The sequence below is a fragment of the Myotis davidii genome, unplaced genomic scaffold (assembly GCF_000327345.1).
Source record: "Myotis davidii unplaced genomic scaffold, ASM32734v1 scaffold214, whole genome shotgun sequence".
NCBI lineage: Eukaryota > Metazoa > Chordata > Mammalia > Chiroptera > Vespertilionidae > Myotis > Myotis davidii.
Genome location: NW_006285782.1, coordinates 920,183 through 937,080, shown reverse-complemented (window position 1 = coordinate 937,080; position 16,898 = coordinate 920,183). Strand labels below are relative to the sequence as shown.

The 16,898-nt window shown below is 42.5% G+C and overlaps 1 protein-coding gene across 9 annotated transcripts in view; it reads left to right on the top strand.

The window, feature by feature from the left end:
- The first annotated feature begins 6 nt into the window (after positions 1 to 6).
- The window catches only part of SLC35B4 (solute carrier family 35 (UDP-xylose/UDP-N-acetylglucosamine transporter), member B4), a 37,862-nt gene continuing 20,970 nt past the window's right edge, over positions 7 to 16,898 (top strand). For all 9 annotated transcript variants that reach the window (XM_015559407.1, XM_015559406.1, XM_015559408.1 and 6 more), the window contains exons 1-2: positions 7 to 105; positions 9,277 to 9,390. In XM_015559407.1, coding sequence (XP_015414893.1) covers positions 29 to 105; positions 9,277 to 9,390 — 191 coding nt within the window. In that variant the 5' untranslated portion in view covers positions 7 to 28. The remainder of the gene's footprint in view (positions 106 to 9,276; positions 9,391 to 16,898) is intronic.

The window sequence follows — 16,898 nt, the reverse complement described above, 5'->3', positions numbered from 1 at the left end:
GCGCGCGCTCCCCTTCCCCGCGCCCGCCATGCGCCCGCTCTTCGCGGTGGGCCTGGTGTTCGCCGGCTGCTGCAGTAACGTGATCTTCCTGGAGCTCCTGGTCAGGTGAGTGCCCCCCGCGGTTCCCGGGGCTGCACCGAGAAAGCCGGAGGGGCGTCCGCACGCGTCACCCCCACGCACCGCGGGGTCGGCTCTGCACGCCTGGAACCCTGAGAGTCCACCCCTTCATCCTGCGCTCCGCCCGCTGTCCCACCAAATAGTTTCACAGCCTCGCTCGCAGAAACACTCGGGGTGTTGGCTGGCATCACCCCCTTTTCGCACACGGGGGGATTGAATCCGGGGGAATTTCTCACGTGACTGGCCTCAGGTTTGCAGGAGCTTGTGGCAGACCCCAAGGTTCCTCTAGCTCTTTTCGCGGGTAATAATGCCACGTTTGACTAAAGCATAGCGTTTCGACTTATAATGCAGTCTGGTTTTGCACACGCTGCAAAGAAAGTGTCATGTGTATTCAAGTGCCTGCCAAGCATTTGTTTTGCTACCCTTACAGATCAGATGGCCATGAGGACTTTGCCCAAACATTACCTCTCAGTGATGTAGGTGAATCAGTTCTTATTTATGTCTATGGCCCGTCTAATTGACCCAAGAGAGCATTTCCAGCTTTAAGATATTAGTCTTTAAATTGGGAGGCATGTATTTTGAGACCTAACTTTCTAAATTAAGACTGGGGGAGTGGATAAAAACAGCTGTGGTACATTTATACAGTGGAATACTACTTGGCTGTAAAAAAGAAGAAAATCTGACCTTTTGCAACAGCATGGATGGACCTGGGGAGTATTATGCTAAGTCAAATGAGCCAGTCAGAGAAAGACAAATACCAAATGATCTCAGGTATATGTGGAATGTAATCAACACAATCACTTGACAAATAAAATAGAAACAAGCATAGGTACATAACAGATTGACAGCTGTCAGAGGGGAGGAGAGTTGAGGGCTGGGTGAAAAAAGGTGAAGGGATTAAGAAAAAAAAAATGTATATGACACATAGGCAGGAACAACAGTATGGTGATAGCCAGGTGGAAAGGAGGGGTTGGGAGGTGGAAGTGGGCAAAGAAGAGGTAAGTGGGAACAAATGCATTTGACTTGGGTGGTGAGCGCAGGATGCAGATGATGTTTTTATTGAGTTGTACACTTGAAACCTGTATGGTTTTACTAACCAGTGTCACCCCAATAAATTCAATTAAAAAAGAAAAAAAGAATGGGGGTGCCAAATGGAAGCTTCCAGTGGTGAGCAGGAGGTACTACACACAGATGTCAAATTTTAATGTTGCACACCTGAAACTTACGCAATGTTAGCTAAAAAAGAAAGAAAGAAAGAAAAGAATGGCCTCACCAAAGGGAAACTAGGATGGCATGCAAATAATGTTGAGTAATAATGTGCAACGTTCAGTGGGTGCAAACTTACAGAAAAAGCACCAGGTGTCCTGAAAAAGGCTCAGGACTGAAAAATCTCGAAATTATGAACTTCATTCTTGGCTTTGTCATACCCGGGTTGGGTGACCTTTTCAAATCATTTCGCTTCTCTGGACCTCCTCCTGCTGTAAAATGCTATTTATGGCGCTATCTACCATCATCTTTCTGAGCCTACACGTTATCTCCATGGACCCTCAGGACAATCTGTGTCCAGTATAGGTCAAGAACTATAATGTCTATTTTACTGAAAATGGAACAGAAGTTAGATGGTCTTTTACTTCCTGTAAGTGGCAGAGACAAAACTGGAATCCAGGGTATCTGAACTCCTAGTCCAGCGGTTCTCAACCTGTGGGTTGCAAACAATGAAAATACATCCTGCATATCAGATATTTACATTATGATTCATAACTATATCAAAATTACTGAAGTAGCAACGAAAATAATTTTATGGTTGGGGGTCACCACAACTTGAGGAACTGTATTAAAGGGTTGCGGCATTAGGAAGGTTGAGAACCTGTTAATTTTGAACTTGAGCAGCCTATAGGTTTTGGTCACCCAGTTTCTCATGTGGTGCCCACTAGAAATGTATTTTATTTTCCTGATACCATTAAGTCATTCTGAAGCAACCAGTTTATTTAAGGTAAACTCTGTGTGGGGTTAATTTTTGCAGTTACTGAGCTTGAAATTTTGTTATGCAGACAGTGTTGATAAAGATCTGTCACTTGTCATTTTTTTCTTTTTAAAGGATAAAGTACTGTAAAAAAAAAAAAGAATAGTTTACTGATTTTTAGAGAGAGAGGAAGAGAGAGAGGAACATGGATATGAAAGTGCAACATCGATCAGCTGCCTCCTGCACGCTCCCCACCGGGGATCCAGCCCGAAACCTGGGCATGTGCCTTGACCTCGAATCCGACCGGCAGCTTTGTGGTGCACAGGAGGCCCAAAGTACTGAGCCACACTGGCCAGAGCCATTTGTCCTGCTTGGGAGTAGGTGGCAAGGGATATAGCAATGTATCCTGCTGTAAGCTGGTGCATTTCAAAGGAAGGTTACTTTGGAAATCATTTTTTTGTAATGATTTCTGTTCTTTTATTTTTTTAAATTTATCTTTATAGTTGAAAGTATTACATATGTCCCCCTTTTTTCCACATTGACCCCCGCCCCAGGCCTTCACTGCACTATTGTCTGTGTCCATGGGTTATGCAGATATGCATAGAAGTTCTTTGGTTAATCCCTTCCCACCCTCCACCCCCTCTAACACCCTGCCTTCCCTCTGAGATTTGTCAATCCGTTCCATGCTTCTATGCCTCTGGATCTGTTTTGTTCATCAGTTTATTTTGTTCATTACATTCCACATATGAGTGGAATGAGTTTTTGTTTTAAGGATCAGTTATAAACAATCACCTAAGGAGGGTGCGAGGTGCTTCACTGCTGTTGAGAAGAAAGGGGTAGGGCTCAAGGGGCATGAGGTAGAGGGGGGGGGGGGAGAGGGAGAGAGAGAGAGAGAGAGAGAGAGAGAGAGAGAGAGAGAGAGAGAGAGAGAGATCGGGAGGAACACCTGCGGCAGCTAATAGAGATTTAAGGAAGGAGCTGAAGGGAGCAGCAAAAGATCATGTGATGCTAGTCTTTCTCTGACTGGCTTATTTGGCTTAGTATAATACTCTGCACATCCCTCCATGCTATCCCAAAGGGTAAGAAATCTTTCTTTTTTACTGCTGCATAGTATTCAATGGTGTAAATGTACCACGGCTTTTTTTATCCACTCATTTAACTCGGGCTGTTTCCAGATCTTCGCTATTGTAAATTGTACTGCTCTGAACATAGGGGTACATACATTCTTTTTGATTGGTGTTTCAGGTTTCTTGGGATATATTCCTAGAAGTGGGATCATTGGGTCAAATGGCAGTTCCATTTTTAATTTTTTGAGGAAACTCCATACTGTTTTCCACAGTGGCTACACCAGCCTGCATTCCCACCAGCAGTGTACTAGGGTTCCCTTTTCTCCACATCCTCACCAGCACTTGTCCTTTGTTGATTTGTTAATGATAGCTATTCTGACAGGTGTGAGGTGCTACCTCATTGTTGTTTTAATTTGCATCTCTCTGTTGATTAGTGACTGAGCATTTTTTTCATATGTCTCTTAGCCAGCTGTATGTCTTCTTTGGAAAAGTGTCTATTTAAGTCTTTGCCCATTTTTTAATTGGATTATTTGTAAGCAATCTATGAATTTAATGCAATTCCTTTAAAATACCAATGGCATATTTCACTGATCTAGAACAAATGTTCCAACATTTATATGGAACCAAAAAAGTCCATGAATAGCTGCAGCAATCTTGAGAAAGAAGAACAAAGTGGTAGGGGTCACAATACCAGATATCAAGTTAGACTACAAAGCCACTGTGCTCAAAACAGCCTGGTCCTGGCACAAGAACGGGCATATAGATTAATGGAACAGAACAGAGAACCCAGAAATCGACCCAAGCCATTATGCTCAATTAATATTTGACAAAGGAGGCAAGAGCATATAATGAAGTAAAGACAGTTTCTTCAATAAGTGGTGTTGGGAAAATTGGACAAATACATGCAAAAAAATGAAACTAGGCCACCAACTTACACCATACACAAGAATGAAGTCAAAATGGATAAAAGACTTAAATGTAAGTCATGAAACCATAAAAATTCTGCAAGAAACCATAGGCAGCAAAATATTAGGTACCTCTCGTAACATATGTTTGCTGATAGATTTCCTAAGCCTTTGGCAAGGGAAACAAAGGAGAAAATAAATGGGACTACATCAAAATAAAAAGCTTCTGCACAGCAAAAGAAATCATCAACAAATGAAAAGGGAGCCCACTGCATGGGAGAACATATTTGCCACAGATATATCTGGTAAGGGGTTAATTTTCAAAATATTTAAAGGACTCACACAACTTAACAAATGGAAATTGATTTTAAAATATAAAAATGTGATAAGATCAGGCCAAATAAAGGTCAGAGAAGAATAGTGTCACATTTGTGTTGAATATGCCATTAAATTAAATCTTCTGAAAGGTTGTGTGAAGTCAGTTACACCAGCAGCTGAAGGCCCTCTTTACTAGTTATGAGCACTCGGCTAAATTACTTGGTCTCCCCAGCCTGTTTGCTCAACAGTAAAAGTGGGGTGGGGAGGTGATGGCTCCACCTGCCTCACGTGGATTTGAAGGAGATTCATGTGCAAAGCCTGAAGCACATTCAGGCTTCCCCTCCCCTCTAACAACTTCTATTTCAGTGCAGGTCTGCCTTGTTTTATGGGTTTGTTCCTGAGAAGTTGTGGATAAATCTAACTTTACAGAATGTTTTCATGCATTATGGAAGCATCTAGTTTGAATGCTTTGAATAATGTGTAAATAAATCATCGCTCATTTATCCCTTTTGTAAATCGAGATTTTTGCATACAGCAATGGGCTTTCATAAGGAGAGGGGTACATTTATGACTTTAATGAATGGTACATCAGATGAATAGCAGCTTTTTTCCTGATTTGCTTGGGCAACTCATGACTTCTCATGTTACAATAAAATAAGAGCTGGCTGGACTGGATGGTCTTTAAAGTTCTTTCTAGTTTTGGCCTTCTCAGAATTTGTGACGCTGTCTTGGGACATCACAGCTCATAAATCTTTATAGAGCAGGAACTGTGCTTTGTATATGGCTTCCTTGGAACCCTTGGATGCCATAATAAATGGCAAGTAGAAACATGGAAATGCTAAAGTGAATTGCAGGGAGAAGCGAACATTTTAAATCATTATTTTTCCCAAATTGGAAAAACAAATGTAGGTTTTTCTTTCTGATGTTCATGTTTATTTTAGGATCTAAAATAAAATACAGGCCACAATGCAGTGTAAAGAGCAGATGTGAATGACTGAAGGGATGTGCATCAGCTAACTGAGTAGGCAATGTATTGTGTGTTTTACATGAGGAAAACACTCTGAAACATTTTCTTTCCCCCATTTTATTCCAATCAAGTGCCTGGTATTGAATCAAATAGAAAAGTTTCCTAAATCTAGACTATGAGATAACAAAAGGCATAAAATATATGCCCAGTTCTTTCTCTTCAAAGTTGCCTTTTTTATTTTTATTTTTTTAAATATATTTTATTGATTTTTTACAGAGAGGAAGGGAGAGAGATAGAGAGTTAGAAACATCGATGAGAGAGAAACATCGATCAGCAGCCTCCTGCACATCTCCTACTGGGGATGTGCCCACAACCCAGGTACATGCCCTTGACCGGAATCGACCCCGGGACCTTTCAGTTCACAGGCCGATGCTCTATCCACTGAGCCAAACCGGTTTCGGCAAAGTTGCCTTTTTTTTAAAAAATAAAAATTTGCCCTGGCTCACATGGCTCGGTTGGTTGGAGCATCGTTCCATCATGCACTGCAGGGTCATGGGTTCGATTCCTGGTCAGATACATACCCAGGTTGTGGTTTTGATCCCCAGTCAGGGCGCATACGAGAGGCAACCAATCGATGTTTCTCTCTCACGTGTATGTCTCTCTCTAAAATCAATAAAAGCATATCCTTGGGTGAGGATTTAAAAAAATTTTTATATAAAAAGTTAGAATGAAATAAAGTAAATTTGGATTCTTGTAAAAGAGAATTCAAAGTCAAAGAAACTGTTTGCAATTATGACTATAATTCCCAAAAATGAATTTCAACAAAACAAGTGATTTAGGGAAAAGGCTCCTAAGTTTTTACTCCAAAGTTTTAAAATGAATTAAGTTAAAATAAATAATTCCATTGGTATCTACACAACAGTGTGTTCCTAAAAAGCTCTGTAAGTTCATTTTTAAAAAATGGAATCATGTGAGTGCAGTAGGGAAATTTAACAATGCTATGGAAATAGAGCATGGAGATTAGAGTTGTCAAGGGGCTGATTGGATTTGTTGTTGGAGGTGTCCTAAATCCAGATCATGGTTGCTTAAAGTGAGGCATCCCCACATTCACTCAGGTGCTTGAGTGAAGGCCAGACACTGCCCAGAGAGTAGGGGCACCTTCCTCTAGCCATCCCTCTGTGGCACGGGTCCTGACTATCGCATACTCCCTCATCCTGTCATCTCGGGGGCAGGGATCAGGTCTCATTCACATGGGAGCTTCCTGGCCCCTAGCCCCTAACTTTACGCACAGTAGGTACTCCCTAATTGTTCTTTAGTTGAATCGACCTAGGCTTTTGGTAAAAAGAAATGGGAAGGAAAGCCAGGAAGCTTCTTGAGCCCTCGGGCTAAGTCTTGGGCTTGGCACTTTATGTATATTTTTTTCATTACATCCTCATGACAAGGTTAAAAACATGTCCCTTTTGATTTATAGGTGAGAAGAAAATGGTCAGTATAAACATATTTTAAAAGGTTACTATATTCAATTGAAGACCTTCTCATATTCAAGATGCAACATTTTGGTCATCCTAGAGTCCCAGTCTGCCTTTTTCCTGCTTGGCAGACGCTGTGGGAAGTGCTTTTCAGGGACTGGCTTATTTGCTCTGCAGTAAAACCAATGAGGTAGGCACTCATACTGTTCCCATTTGAAAGATAAGAAAACTAGATGTAGATAGGGTAATCAACTTCCATGTCATAGGGTAAGTGACAGCTGCGTCTTGCATGTCACTGTGTATTTTTAGCCACTGGAGCGCAGTAATTCTCAACCCTGTGTCAGCACATAAAGATTACCTGTGCATCTTACACGCACCCTCACCCCTTCCGGCCTTTCCCCAAGACCTACCTTAGGCTTCTCAGCTCTGGCTGCACATGAGAATCAAGTGGGAAGCTTTCAAAAGTACAGGACCTACCCCAGACCAATCCAGTCCGAACTGGGAGGGGAGGCTCCCAGCGCTCATGGTTTTAAGGAGCAGCCTAGGTGTGCAGACTGTGCCAAGAACTATCTAGAGCTCAGGTTCGTTCTCTAACTCATAGTGAGGCTAATGGCTTTAATTTGCTCCTTCAATGAGGTAAATGTCTTACACGATTATTTATGGATTCCTGCAGCCTTTCGCCCTGTCCCTTGAATGTAAGAGGTGCTAAAAGAAATCACCGAATTGAATATAAAGCAGTTTTCATAGGCAGTGGAGCCTAAAGAGTAGCAACAGCTCTGCCTCAGATGTCAGCATAGCTCCGTACAAGAAAGGCGTGTGCTTGGAGCTATTTATTTTTATGCCTGATGGGTGTATTTTGGAATTTGTATGCTCGGCACTGCTATTCAATATTAAAACCACTAACAGAGGATGGAGTTTTTTTGTTTATTTTAAAGTAAATAGCATTGTATTAATATGTAGTAATATAATTACACCCCTCAACTCAGTATCTGAGGGTAAATGCCTTGGGTGAAGGTGAAGATGCAGGCTACGCAGGCTGAATTTTGTAATGTGGGGATGTGGGTAGAATGGGCAACCAGGGAGCTGCAGGAAAACAAAGGCAGGTAGCTGCTCACTCTGACCTTCCTCCGGTGGTTGAGCGGAGCCTCACGGAGGACAAGCTCAAGAAAACCACACACAGTTTGAGTAACGCCTTTCAGTGTGCCTCAGGAGGGATGCCAGAAGGAATTCTTCTCTTGGACATTTTCCCCTAAGTCATCGCGGAAGATTCCCCATCCCTTATTAGATCACTGAAGAGCTTCGATTGAATTTCATGAACATTCACTGAGTGCCTAATAGGGTTGTATCGTAAATCAGCAAGCTAGACGAGACGCCTTAATGAGCCAATTAGTTAGGAGTCATCTTTATTGCCTGCGGGTTCAGAGCAGAATACCGCTGTCAACTTCTGAACCCCAAAACATAGAGGAAGTTCTCGCTATTTATACCTTTTGACCTCTTTGCAGATTTTACAAAGAGCTTTGTGTAGGTTATTTTTGCAGACAGTTTGTAAGTTTGGATACATAATGAACAAACACTTGGCATGAGAATATGGGAATTATTATTAGTATTCACCTATTACATTAGATGGCTAGCTTGCAAGGTCAGACAGTTAAGTTTTTATCTTGTTCTATTATTCAAACTAAAACAGTTATTTTACAGAATAAGGGACTATCTAAAAATAACGGAGTCGATTTACAGAATAAGAGACTGTCTAAGAATAACAGTAGTTCAAACAGCAGTTTTCTAAAGGAGGAATTACTATGCTTCAGTATATTTGTGTTAAAGGTTGTGGAGAATAAGCAGTGTCCTCATTCTGTTCATTATTGCTTCTTACCCCTCTCCCCACCCCCATCTAAAGCCCCCGTTGAGACATTTTTTCCTAGACATCCCCCCCCCGACACACTGTATATGGGTTTATGTACTGTACGTATATCTGTGCTTTATACTTACAAAATACTAAGCTTTCTCCCACCCTAAGGACCAGTTTTTGCCTCTATACGGGAGTGAAGGCAATGTCCCTGGATATGAGCCTTTGACTGACAGTAGTCTTGGAGATTCCAGTCAGGAGGATATATAAATGTTTCTAGGAGACTGAGCATGAGCTGCGTAGGCTGACTAGGACCCTGAATGAAGTCCTCTTGGCTACGTAAGTGACGATCTCAAAAAGAACATCTGACTGACCAGCTTCCTCCAGGTTACTAGGAAGGTTGTATCAGAGCGGCCCTTCCTGATGGCCTGCTGTGCCTATGGGAGAGTGAACTAAGGCTTGGCGTTCTTCTCTGAGGTGTGTGAGCCATGGGACATGAAAACCGAGAGGACAGTGGGTAATGGAAATCTATCCCCCTGTTACTCTGAACTGTCAGTATAACAGGTCATAGTGGCCTTTATCTCAGTCTTTTGTGCCTTTTTCTTTTTGTCCCTCACTATGCAGGAGGCATCCAGGATGCGGGAACATTGTGACATTTGCACAATTTTTATTTATTGCTGTGGAAGGCTTCCTCTTTGAAGCCAATTTGGGGAGGAAGCAGCCAGCTATCCCAATAAGGTATGTACATTGAAGTCTCTTTTAGCCTTGTCTGTCTTAAAATAACATTGCCTAAGAATCCAGAAACACCAGTCAGAAAGAATATATCTACCCCTGTGTTCATAGCAGTGCAATTTACAGGAGCTAAGATTTGGAAACAGCCCCAGTGCCCGTCAGCAAGATGAGTGGATAAGGCTGTGGTACCTTTACACAGTGGAATGCTACACAGCTGTGAGAAAAGAAAGAACTCACCATTTGCAACAGCGGGCATGAACCTGGAGAGTATTATGCTAATCTGAATAAGCCAGTCAGAGAAAGATAAAGTATCACATTATCTCACTCATTTGTGGAATCTAATGAACAAAATAAACGAATCCAGAGGCATAAAAGCATGCAACAGGCTGACAACTTCAGAGGGAAAAGGGGGGTGATTAGGGGGTGGGAGAGGAGGATTCACTGGGGAACTTACATGCATTTGTGCATAACCCAAGAACACAGACAGTAGGGTGGTGACAGCCTGGGAGAGGTGGGTACCGGGTGGAGGGGGTCAATGGGGAAAAGAACACAAACAGGACATCTGTAATACTTTCAACGATAAAGAGAAATTTAAAAAAAATCAAGAGCTTTTCTGGTACTTATATAAAAGGAATATGAGACATCTATTTATAAGATTTGTATCAAAGATATTTAGTAGAGTTTATATTCATATTCTGAATTTAATATGTTGTGAAACTCCAGGAGCCTATATTTAGAATAAAATTCCTGCCACAACACTTTAAATAACTGTGATGGAGACAACAGTATATGCATATACATGTACATATACATACATATATATACATATATATGTATATATATGTATATATATGGGGTAGGTGGTCAGTTAAAGGCCTAGTGTGATCACCAATTTTTTAAATAGTTATGTACACTATCCTCATGTTATCACATATGGTAAGAGTGGTCTCATTGTTCCTTTTAAGAAATGAATGGCTTTTGGAAATAGAGGTGGTAGTTGCACAATATTGAGAATGTACTAAATGCCCCTGAATTGTTCACTTTAAAATGGTTGATTTTAGGTTATGGGAATTTCACCTCAATTAAAAGAAAGTGATTGGCAAGCTAAGGCAAAATTATTGATTCCAGACCTCTGTCCATTAGTCCATATTTACATAATTGTACTCATGGGGCCAAATAGCAGTTCTTATAATAAACAATGTATTGAAAACTCAGTATTCTTGCTGTCAGAGACTTGAAATAAATATATAATCCATCCAGTTGTGAGTATGTAATAGGATGGTGTCACTTAATCTCTCTGAGGGGGTCCTTCTGGTATGAATGCATTCGGGGACTGGTTAAGGCTCGTCCTTGTTGGTATTATTTTACAGCATTCCTGAGTAAGCTTACTGTAGAAAACCTAGCTGAATTTTGTTATTAATATCATATTTAAAATTCCCAAATGTGATGCTAAATATTCTGAATACATTTTTTTTTGTTTCTGTTGACTTTCATATCTGCATAAAATTCTTTGCTCTCAAGACCAGCCTGTACATCACGGGAGCTCCAGCATTTTTCATTTCTTTGACCCTTTCTCTCTTTCCATCTGGCTGCTAGTGTAGTTCAGGAACATATTCACTTTCCTCTTAACTTTCATAATAGTTCTAGAGGCCCAGTGCACAACATGCGTGCACTCAGGGGGTGGGGGAAGAGATCCTTCAGCCCAGCCTGTGCCCTTTAGCAGTCTGGGAGCCCCTCAAGGGCTCAAGCTGGCAGTAGGACATCCTTAGTGCTGCCACGGAGGTGAGAGAGGCTCCCACCACCGCTGCTGTGCTCGCCATCTGTGAGCCTGGCTTCTGCCTGAGCGGTGCTCCTGCATTGTGTACCTGCCCCCTGGTGGTCAGTGCACATCATAGTGACTGGTCATTCCACTGTTCGGTCGATTTGCATATTACCCTTTTATTATATAGGATCCTTCCTGCATGGCCTTCCATCTGTCACCTCCTCATCCCCTGTGTCAACTTCTTACCTTTATAGCATGGCACACTCTCTCACAAGTGCTCAGGGGTCACCATTAGGGTCAAAGTGAAGCCCAAACTCCCTAACCTGCCCTTGGAGCTCACCATAATCCTTCCCTAACAACCATACTTCATATGTCCCATTTGTGCTGGCTTTTTATTTCCTATCTATGAGGCTGTAATGAAAATCTTGCTCATGTCATTCATTCCTGTGAGCAATTTCTGGGCAGTGCTATGTTGGCAACAATGTGGAATATAGTTGGAATTTTTTCCTAAAAGACCTTGATGAATGCACTTTATCTTTAAATGGCATCTTTTCAAGACAGGGACTAAGAAAATTTGGCAAGTCGCCAATCGTATATGATGTAAAGCAGGGAAACAGCTATTGCCAGTAATTTTTTCATGTGTGTGATACTGTTCTGCATTGATAGGGAAGATAGCTTAGACTTGGTGCTATCGCATTCTGCAGATGTGCAAAGATGAAGGATGAGATCCCTGTCCTTCAAAGATCAGCATTTCATGACAAACATGGAACCCCTTATTTGCCTTTCCCCTGCAATCTTTAGCCATTTATTTTAAACTAGAGGCCCGGTGCACAGATTGGTGCACAGAGGAGTGGGGGTACCTCAACATGGCCTGCTTCCTCTCACACTCCGGGACCCCTCGGGGGGATGTAGCAGTGCACCAACTGACAGGCGGCCAGGGAGGAGCCTGAGCAGGGGCCCGGTGCCACGCTGCTCGCACTCATCCCGACCCGCTGTGCCTGCCACCGCTGCTCGGTAGCACTGCCACGGAGTCAGGAGAGGCTCCTGCTGCTGAAGCTGCACTCGCCAGCTGTGAGCCCGGCTTCTGGCTGAGTGGCCCTCCCCCTGTGGGAGCGCACTGACAACCAGGGAGAAGCTCCTACATTGAGTGTCTGTCCCCTGGTGGTCAGTGCGCGTCATTGCGGCTGGTCGAGCAGTTCTATTCGTTCCGTCATAATGGTCTCTTAGGCTTTTATGTATATACTAGAGGCCTGGTGCACAAAAATTTGTGCAATCCAGGGGTGGGGTCCCTAAGCCCGGCCTGCGCCCATTCACAGTCCAGGACCCCTTAGGGGATGTCCACCTGTCGACTTAGGCTCACTCCCTGGGGGATCAGGCCTAAGCTTGCAGTCAGACATCCTTCTGGCAGCCAGGGAACCCTCAGGGGATGTCCAACTAAAGGCTTAGGCCCCCAAGGGATCAGGTCTAAACTGTTAGTTGGACATTCTTAATGCTGCCGCAGTGGTGGGAGAGGCTCCTGCCACCACCACTGCACTGGCCAGCCATGAACCAGCTTCTGGCTGAATGGTGGTTCCCCTGTGGAAGTGCAGTCAGAGTGCTGACTGATAGAGTTACTACCACATCAGGCGGGTTCTGCGGGGGCCGAGCTGCCTCGCCCCTGGGGTCTTAAGAGCATTTTCTTTTTTTTTACAAATGAACACAGTGAGGAGTCCCGCACCTATTTTTTTTTTCAACTTTTTAACATGAGGCACAAAAAAAGATTCTCTTCGTGGGCGCTCTTTTACAGCTACAGGCTGAGGGGAGAATGGCCTCCAGGGAGCATCCTCGAGGCAGTCACGTTCCCCACCACCTGGGACAGAGGAAGGAGAGGCTGCAAAACGGCCTTGTCTGAGCTCAGACTGACTCCTGCTCAGGGGGCTGCCCTGGATGTTCCCTGTGCCTACGGCCTGAAAGTAGGCTGAGCCCTCGAGGGAACCGTCTGCCCCAAGCCTTCCATCTTTTCAGGGCTAAAGTCTCACTCTTCCTATCGACCAAGTGTAGCAGCCGCTTAAAATCTAAGGGGTGACCCCAGAACCAAACCTCGTCTGTGCCATGAACGTGAGGCCTGGCTGCCCAGGGGGTGGGCATGACTTTAACAGCCAAGATGAGGGGAAGGGAATAAACTACGTGCAACTACAACATCTGAAGTCATATTTACATTTGAAAACCTGGGCCAGGAAGCTTGGAACAGCGTCAGGGCTGGGCAACCTGCCCTTTTCCTTCACTTGCCTGAAGCCGCACCTCCTCTACCTTGCACTCCTCTCCGCCGCTCACATCCTGAGGCGAACACCCGGGCTCAGCACCATTCTCTCCAGACATAGCGCCGCCCTGCTCTGAGCCACGCCCCCTCTCCGTATGCAAACATGGTGCTTAGCCTTGTGCTTAGCCATGCCCCCTGCCTTTCTGTACAGAAAATGGCGCCTCCCACTTTGGGCTTAAGCCTCCAGGTGAAGAGCTGCCTCCTGCTTCCCGACACGGGCCAGATCCGGTCCCCAGGCGGTGACGCAGCCCGGCTTCTGGGTCTTCTCTGATCACTGGCTGCTGGTGTCTGCCTCTTCCCTGCCCCGCCCGGCTTCTCTGATCACTGGCTGGGGGGCGGGCAAAGGCGGCCCAGTTCTCCAATCATGGGCCGGGGGTCAGGGCAAGGCGGCCCCCAGAGCCGCCTTGCCCTGCCACCTGGCTCTTGGCTGCCACCTGGGTTTCCAGTCACCGTCAGCAGCAGGCGGCTTCTCCCATCCTTCCCCTTTCACCTCCCAACATTGCGCCTACGTATGCAAATTAACCGCCATCTTTGTTGGTGGTTAACCACCATCTTTGTTGGCAGTTAATTTGCGTATCGCCCTGATTAGCCAATGGGAAGCGTAGCAAAGGTACGGTTAATTACCATGTTTGTCAATTATTAGTGTAGATTGGCTCCTTCTGTTTGACTGTACAAGAGAACACAATGACCCATATTTAAAGAACTTACCTCTGCTCCAAGGATTGCAGCCCTCAATAATGCAATTCAGCAAGTCCTACATGACACTTTGCAAGATATGTCACAGCCAATATATCAAACTGCAGGTTTTTCATGGCTATTATGGAAGCCCCTAAAACCATTGACACGGGCTGTCCTTGGCATAATAAACATCTTGTTCTTTAAAAGTTTGCCACACATGTGCAGTAAAACTGAATTTGCTTGCAACTTACAATTCAGTCGCTTTTCGGTTGTCAGTCCGGTTGTTTTGGTTGTGAAAGCCCCTGGTTTTTTATATATTAGGAGATTATATCTATATCTATATCTATATATATATATATATATCTATATATATCTATTAACCATTTTTAAGATCTATATATATATCTATATCTCTCTATATATGTATATATATAATTTTTTCTCCTATTGAATGTATTAGGTTGAATAAAATGAAATTACTGACATTCAATCCTTTTGACCTACAGAAGTATGGTAATTTCATGTGGTTGAATGTGATATGTATAAAAGGCATCTTAATTTTATTTGGTTTAATCTGGTATGTATGAAAGGCATTGTAAAAGTATTTTGTAGTTCAAAGTGGGGGCATACAAATGTAAAATTATTTAATTCATTTGTTTATTTGTATTTATCCCTTTATTTTTCTAAGGTATTAGGGTTACTGGATTTTCTTTTTAGCTTTTGTGTGATTGTTTTTTATTTAAAGACCTATAAGTCTTAAAAACAGGGGCCCTGGTTTTTAAAAACAAATTTGTACAAGTTAAATGATGTCCTCATTAATTTGGAGGCCACTCCAAATGTGGGATAATTATTAACAGTTGCTAGGCTGAAAATAACCTTTGACTTAGCAAATATTTTCTTTAGAAATAGTGAAAATTAATAGTATAAACAAGTGTATAGAAGAAGTATTTGAGAGAATTAACCATTTTTAAGTTCTTTAGAGGTATATGAAAATTATACAAAGAAGTGCTACAGTAATAAAAATTATTCACTTTGCCCTAACCGGTTTGGCTCAGTGGATAGAGTGTCGGCCTGCGGACTCAAGGGTCCCAGGTTCGATTCCAGTCAAGGGCATGTACCTTGGTTGCGGGCACATCCCCAGTAGGAGGTGTGCAGGAGGCAGCTGATCGATGTTTCTCTCTCATCAATGTTTCTAACTCTCTATCCCTCTCCCTTCCTCTCTGTAAAAAAATCAATAAAATATATTAAAAAAAAGAAAGTAAAAAAAAATATTCACTTTTTGTTTTATTTTTGAAATTAAATATATTGAGGTAGCAATAAATTTGTTATTAATAGCATATAAATTTCAGGTATACAAGTTATGACATCTGTGTACTCTTTTGTGTGTTCACCACCCAAGTCAAATCTTCTGTCACCATATTTTACCCTCTTTGTTCTCCCCCCTTACCACTTCCCCTCTGGTAATCACCATTCTGTTATCTGTTACTAAGAGTTTGGGGTTTGTTTGTTTTTTCTTATATCCCACATACGGGTGAAATCATACCGTTCTTGTTCTTCTTTGTCTTAATTTCACTTAGCATAAATATTCTGAAGATCCATCTACATTCTCGCAAATGGGAGTATTTCATCTTTTCTTATGACTGAGTAGTATTCCATTGTATATATGTACCCCATCTTCTTTATCCAGTCATCTGTCAGAGGACACTTAGGTTGTTTCCATATCTTGGATCTTGTGCAGTGAACATAGGGATACACATATCTTTACAAATAAATGTTTTCCAACTTTTTAGGTAGATACTCAGAAGAGGGATTGCTGGGTCGTGTGGTAGCTCTGTTCTTAATATTTTGAGGAACCAGTCCACACTGTTTTCCATAGTGGTTGCAGCAATTTACATTTCCACCAGTAATGCCAGAGGGTTCCCGTTTCTCCACATTCTTGCCAGCACTTATTTGATTTACTGATATCCATTCTGACAGATGTGAGATGATATTTCATTGTGGTTTTAATTGTCATTTCCCTGACAATTAGTCATGCTGAGCATCTTTTCATATTTCCATTGTCCATCTGTATGACCTCTTTAGAGAAATGTCTGTTCAGTCTCAGCTTATTTCTTAATTGGATTGTTTGGTGTTTTTTGTTGTTGAGTTGTTTGAGTTCTTTATTTATTTTTGGTATCAGCCCTAATGAGAGGTATCATTTGCAAATATCTTCCTCCATTCAGTTGGTTGCCTTTTTGTTTTGTTGATGGTCTCTTTTGCTATGTGGAAGCTTTTTTGTTTGATGTACTAGTAGACCCATTCACTTATTTTTGCTTTTATTTCTCATGCCTTTGGGGTCAAGTTCACAAAAGCCCCTTTGAGACCAAAGAACACAAGTTTAGTGCCTATGTTTTCTTCTATGTATTTTATTGATTCAGGTCTTATATTCAAGTCCTTGGCCATTTTGAGCTAACTTTTGTTTATGGTGTCAAATAGCAGTTTAGTTTCATTCTTTTGGATGTGGCTTTCCAGTTTTCCCAGCACCATTTATTGAAGAGACTTTCTTTTCTCTGCTGTGTGCTTTTGTCTCCTTTGTCAACTATTAGTTGCCCATAGACTAGTATGTGTTAGCTTATTTCTGGGCTCTAAATTCTCTTCGTTTGGTCTGTGTGTCTCTTTTTCTGATTGTTTTAGCTTTGTAGTATAATTTTAAGACAGGCAGTGTGATACATCAGGCTTTGTCCTTTTTTCTCTAGGTAGCTTTGGCTATTTAGGGTCTTTTGTGGTTCCATATAG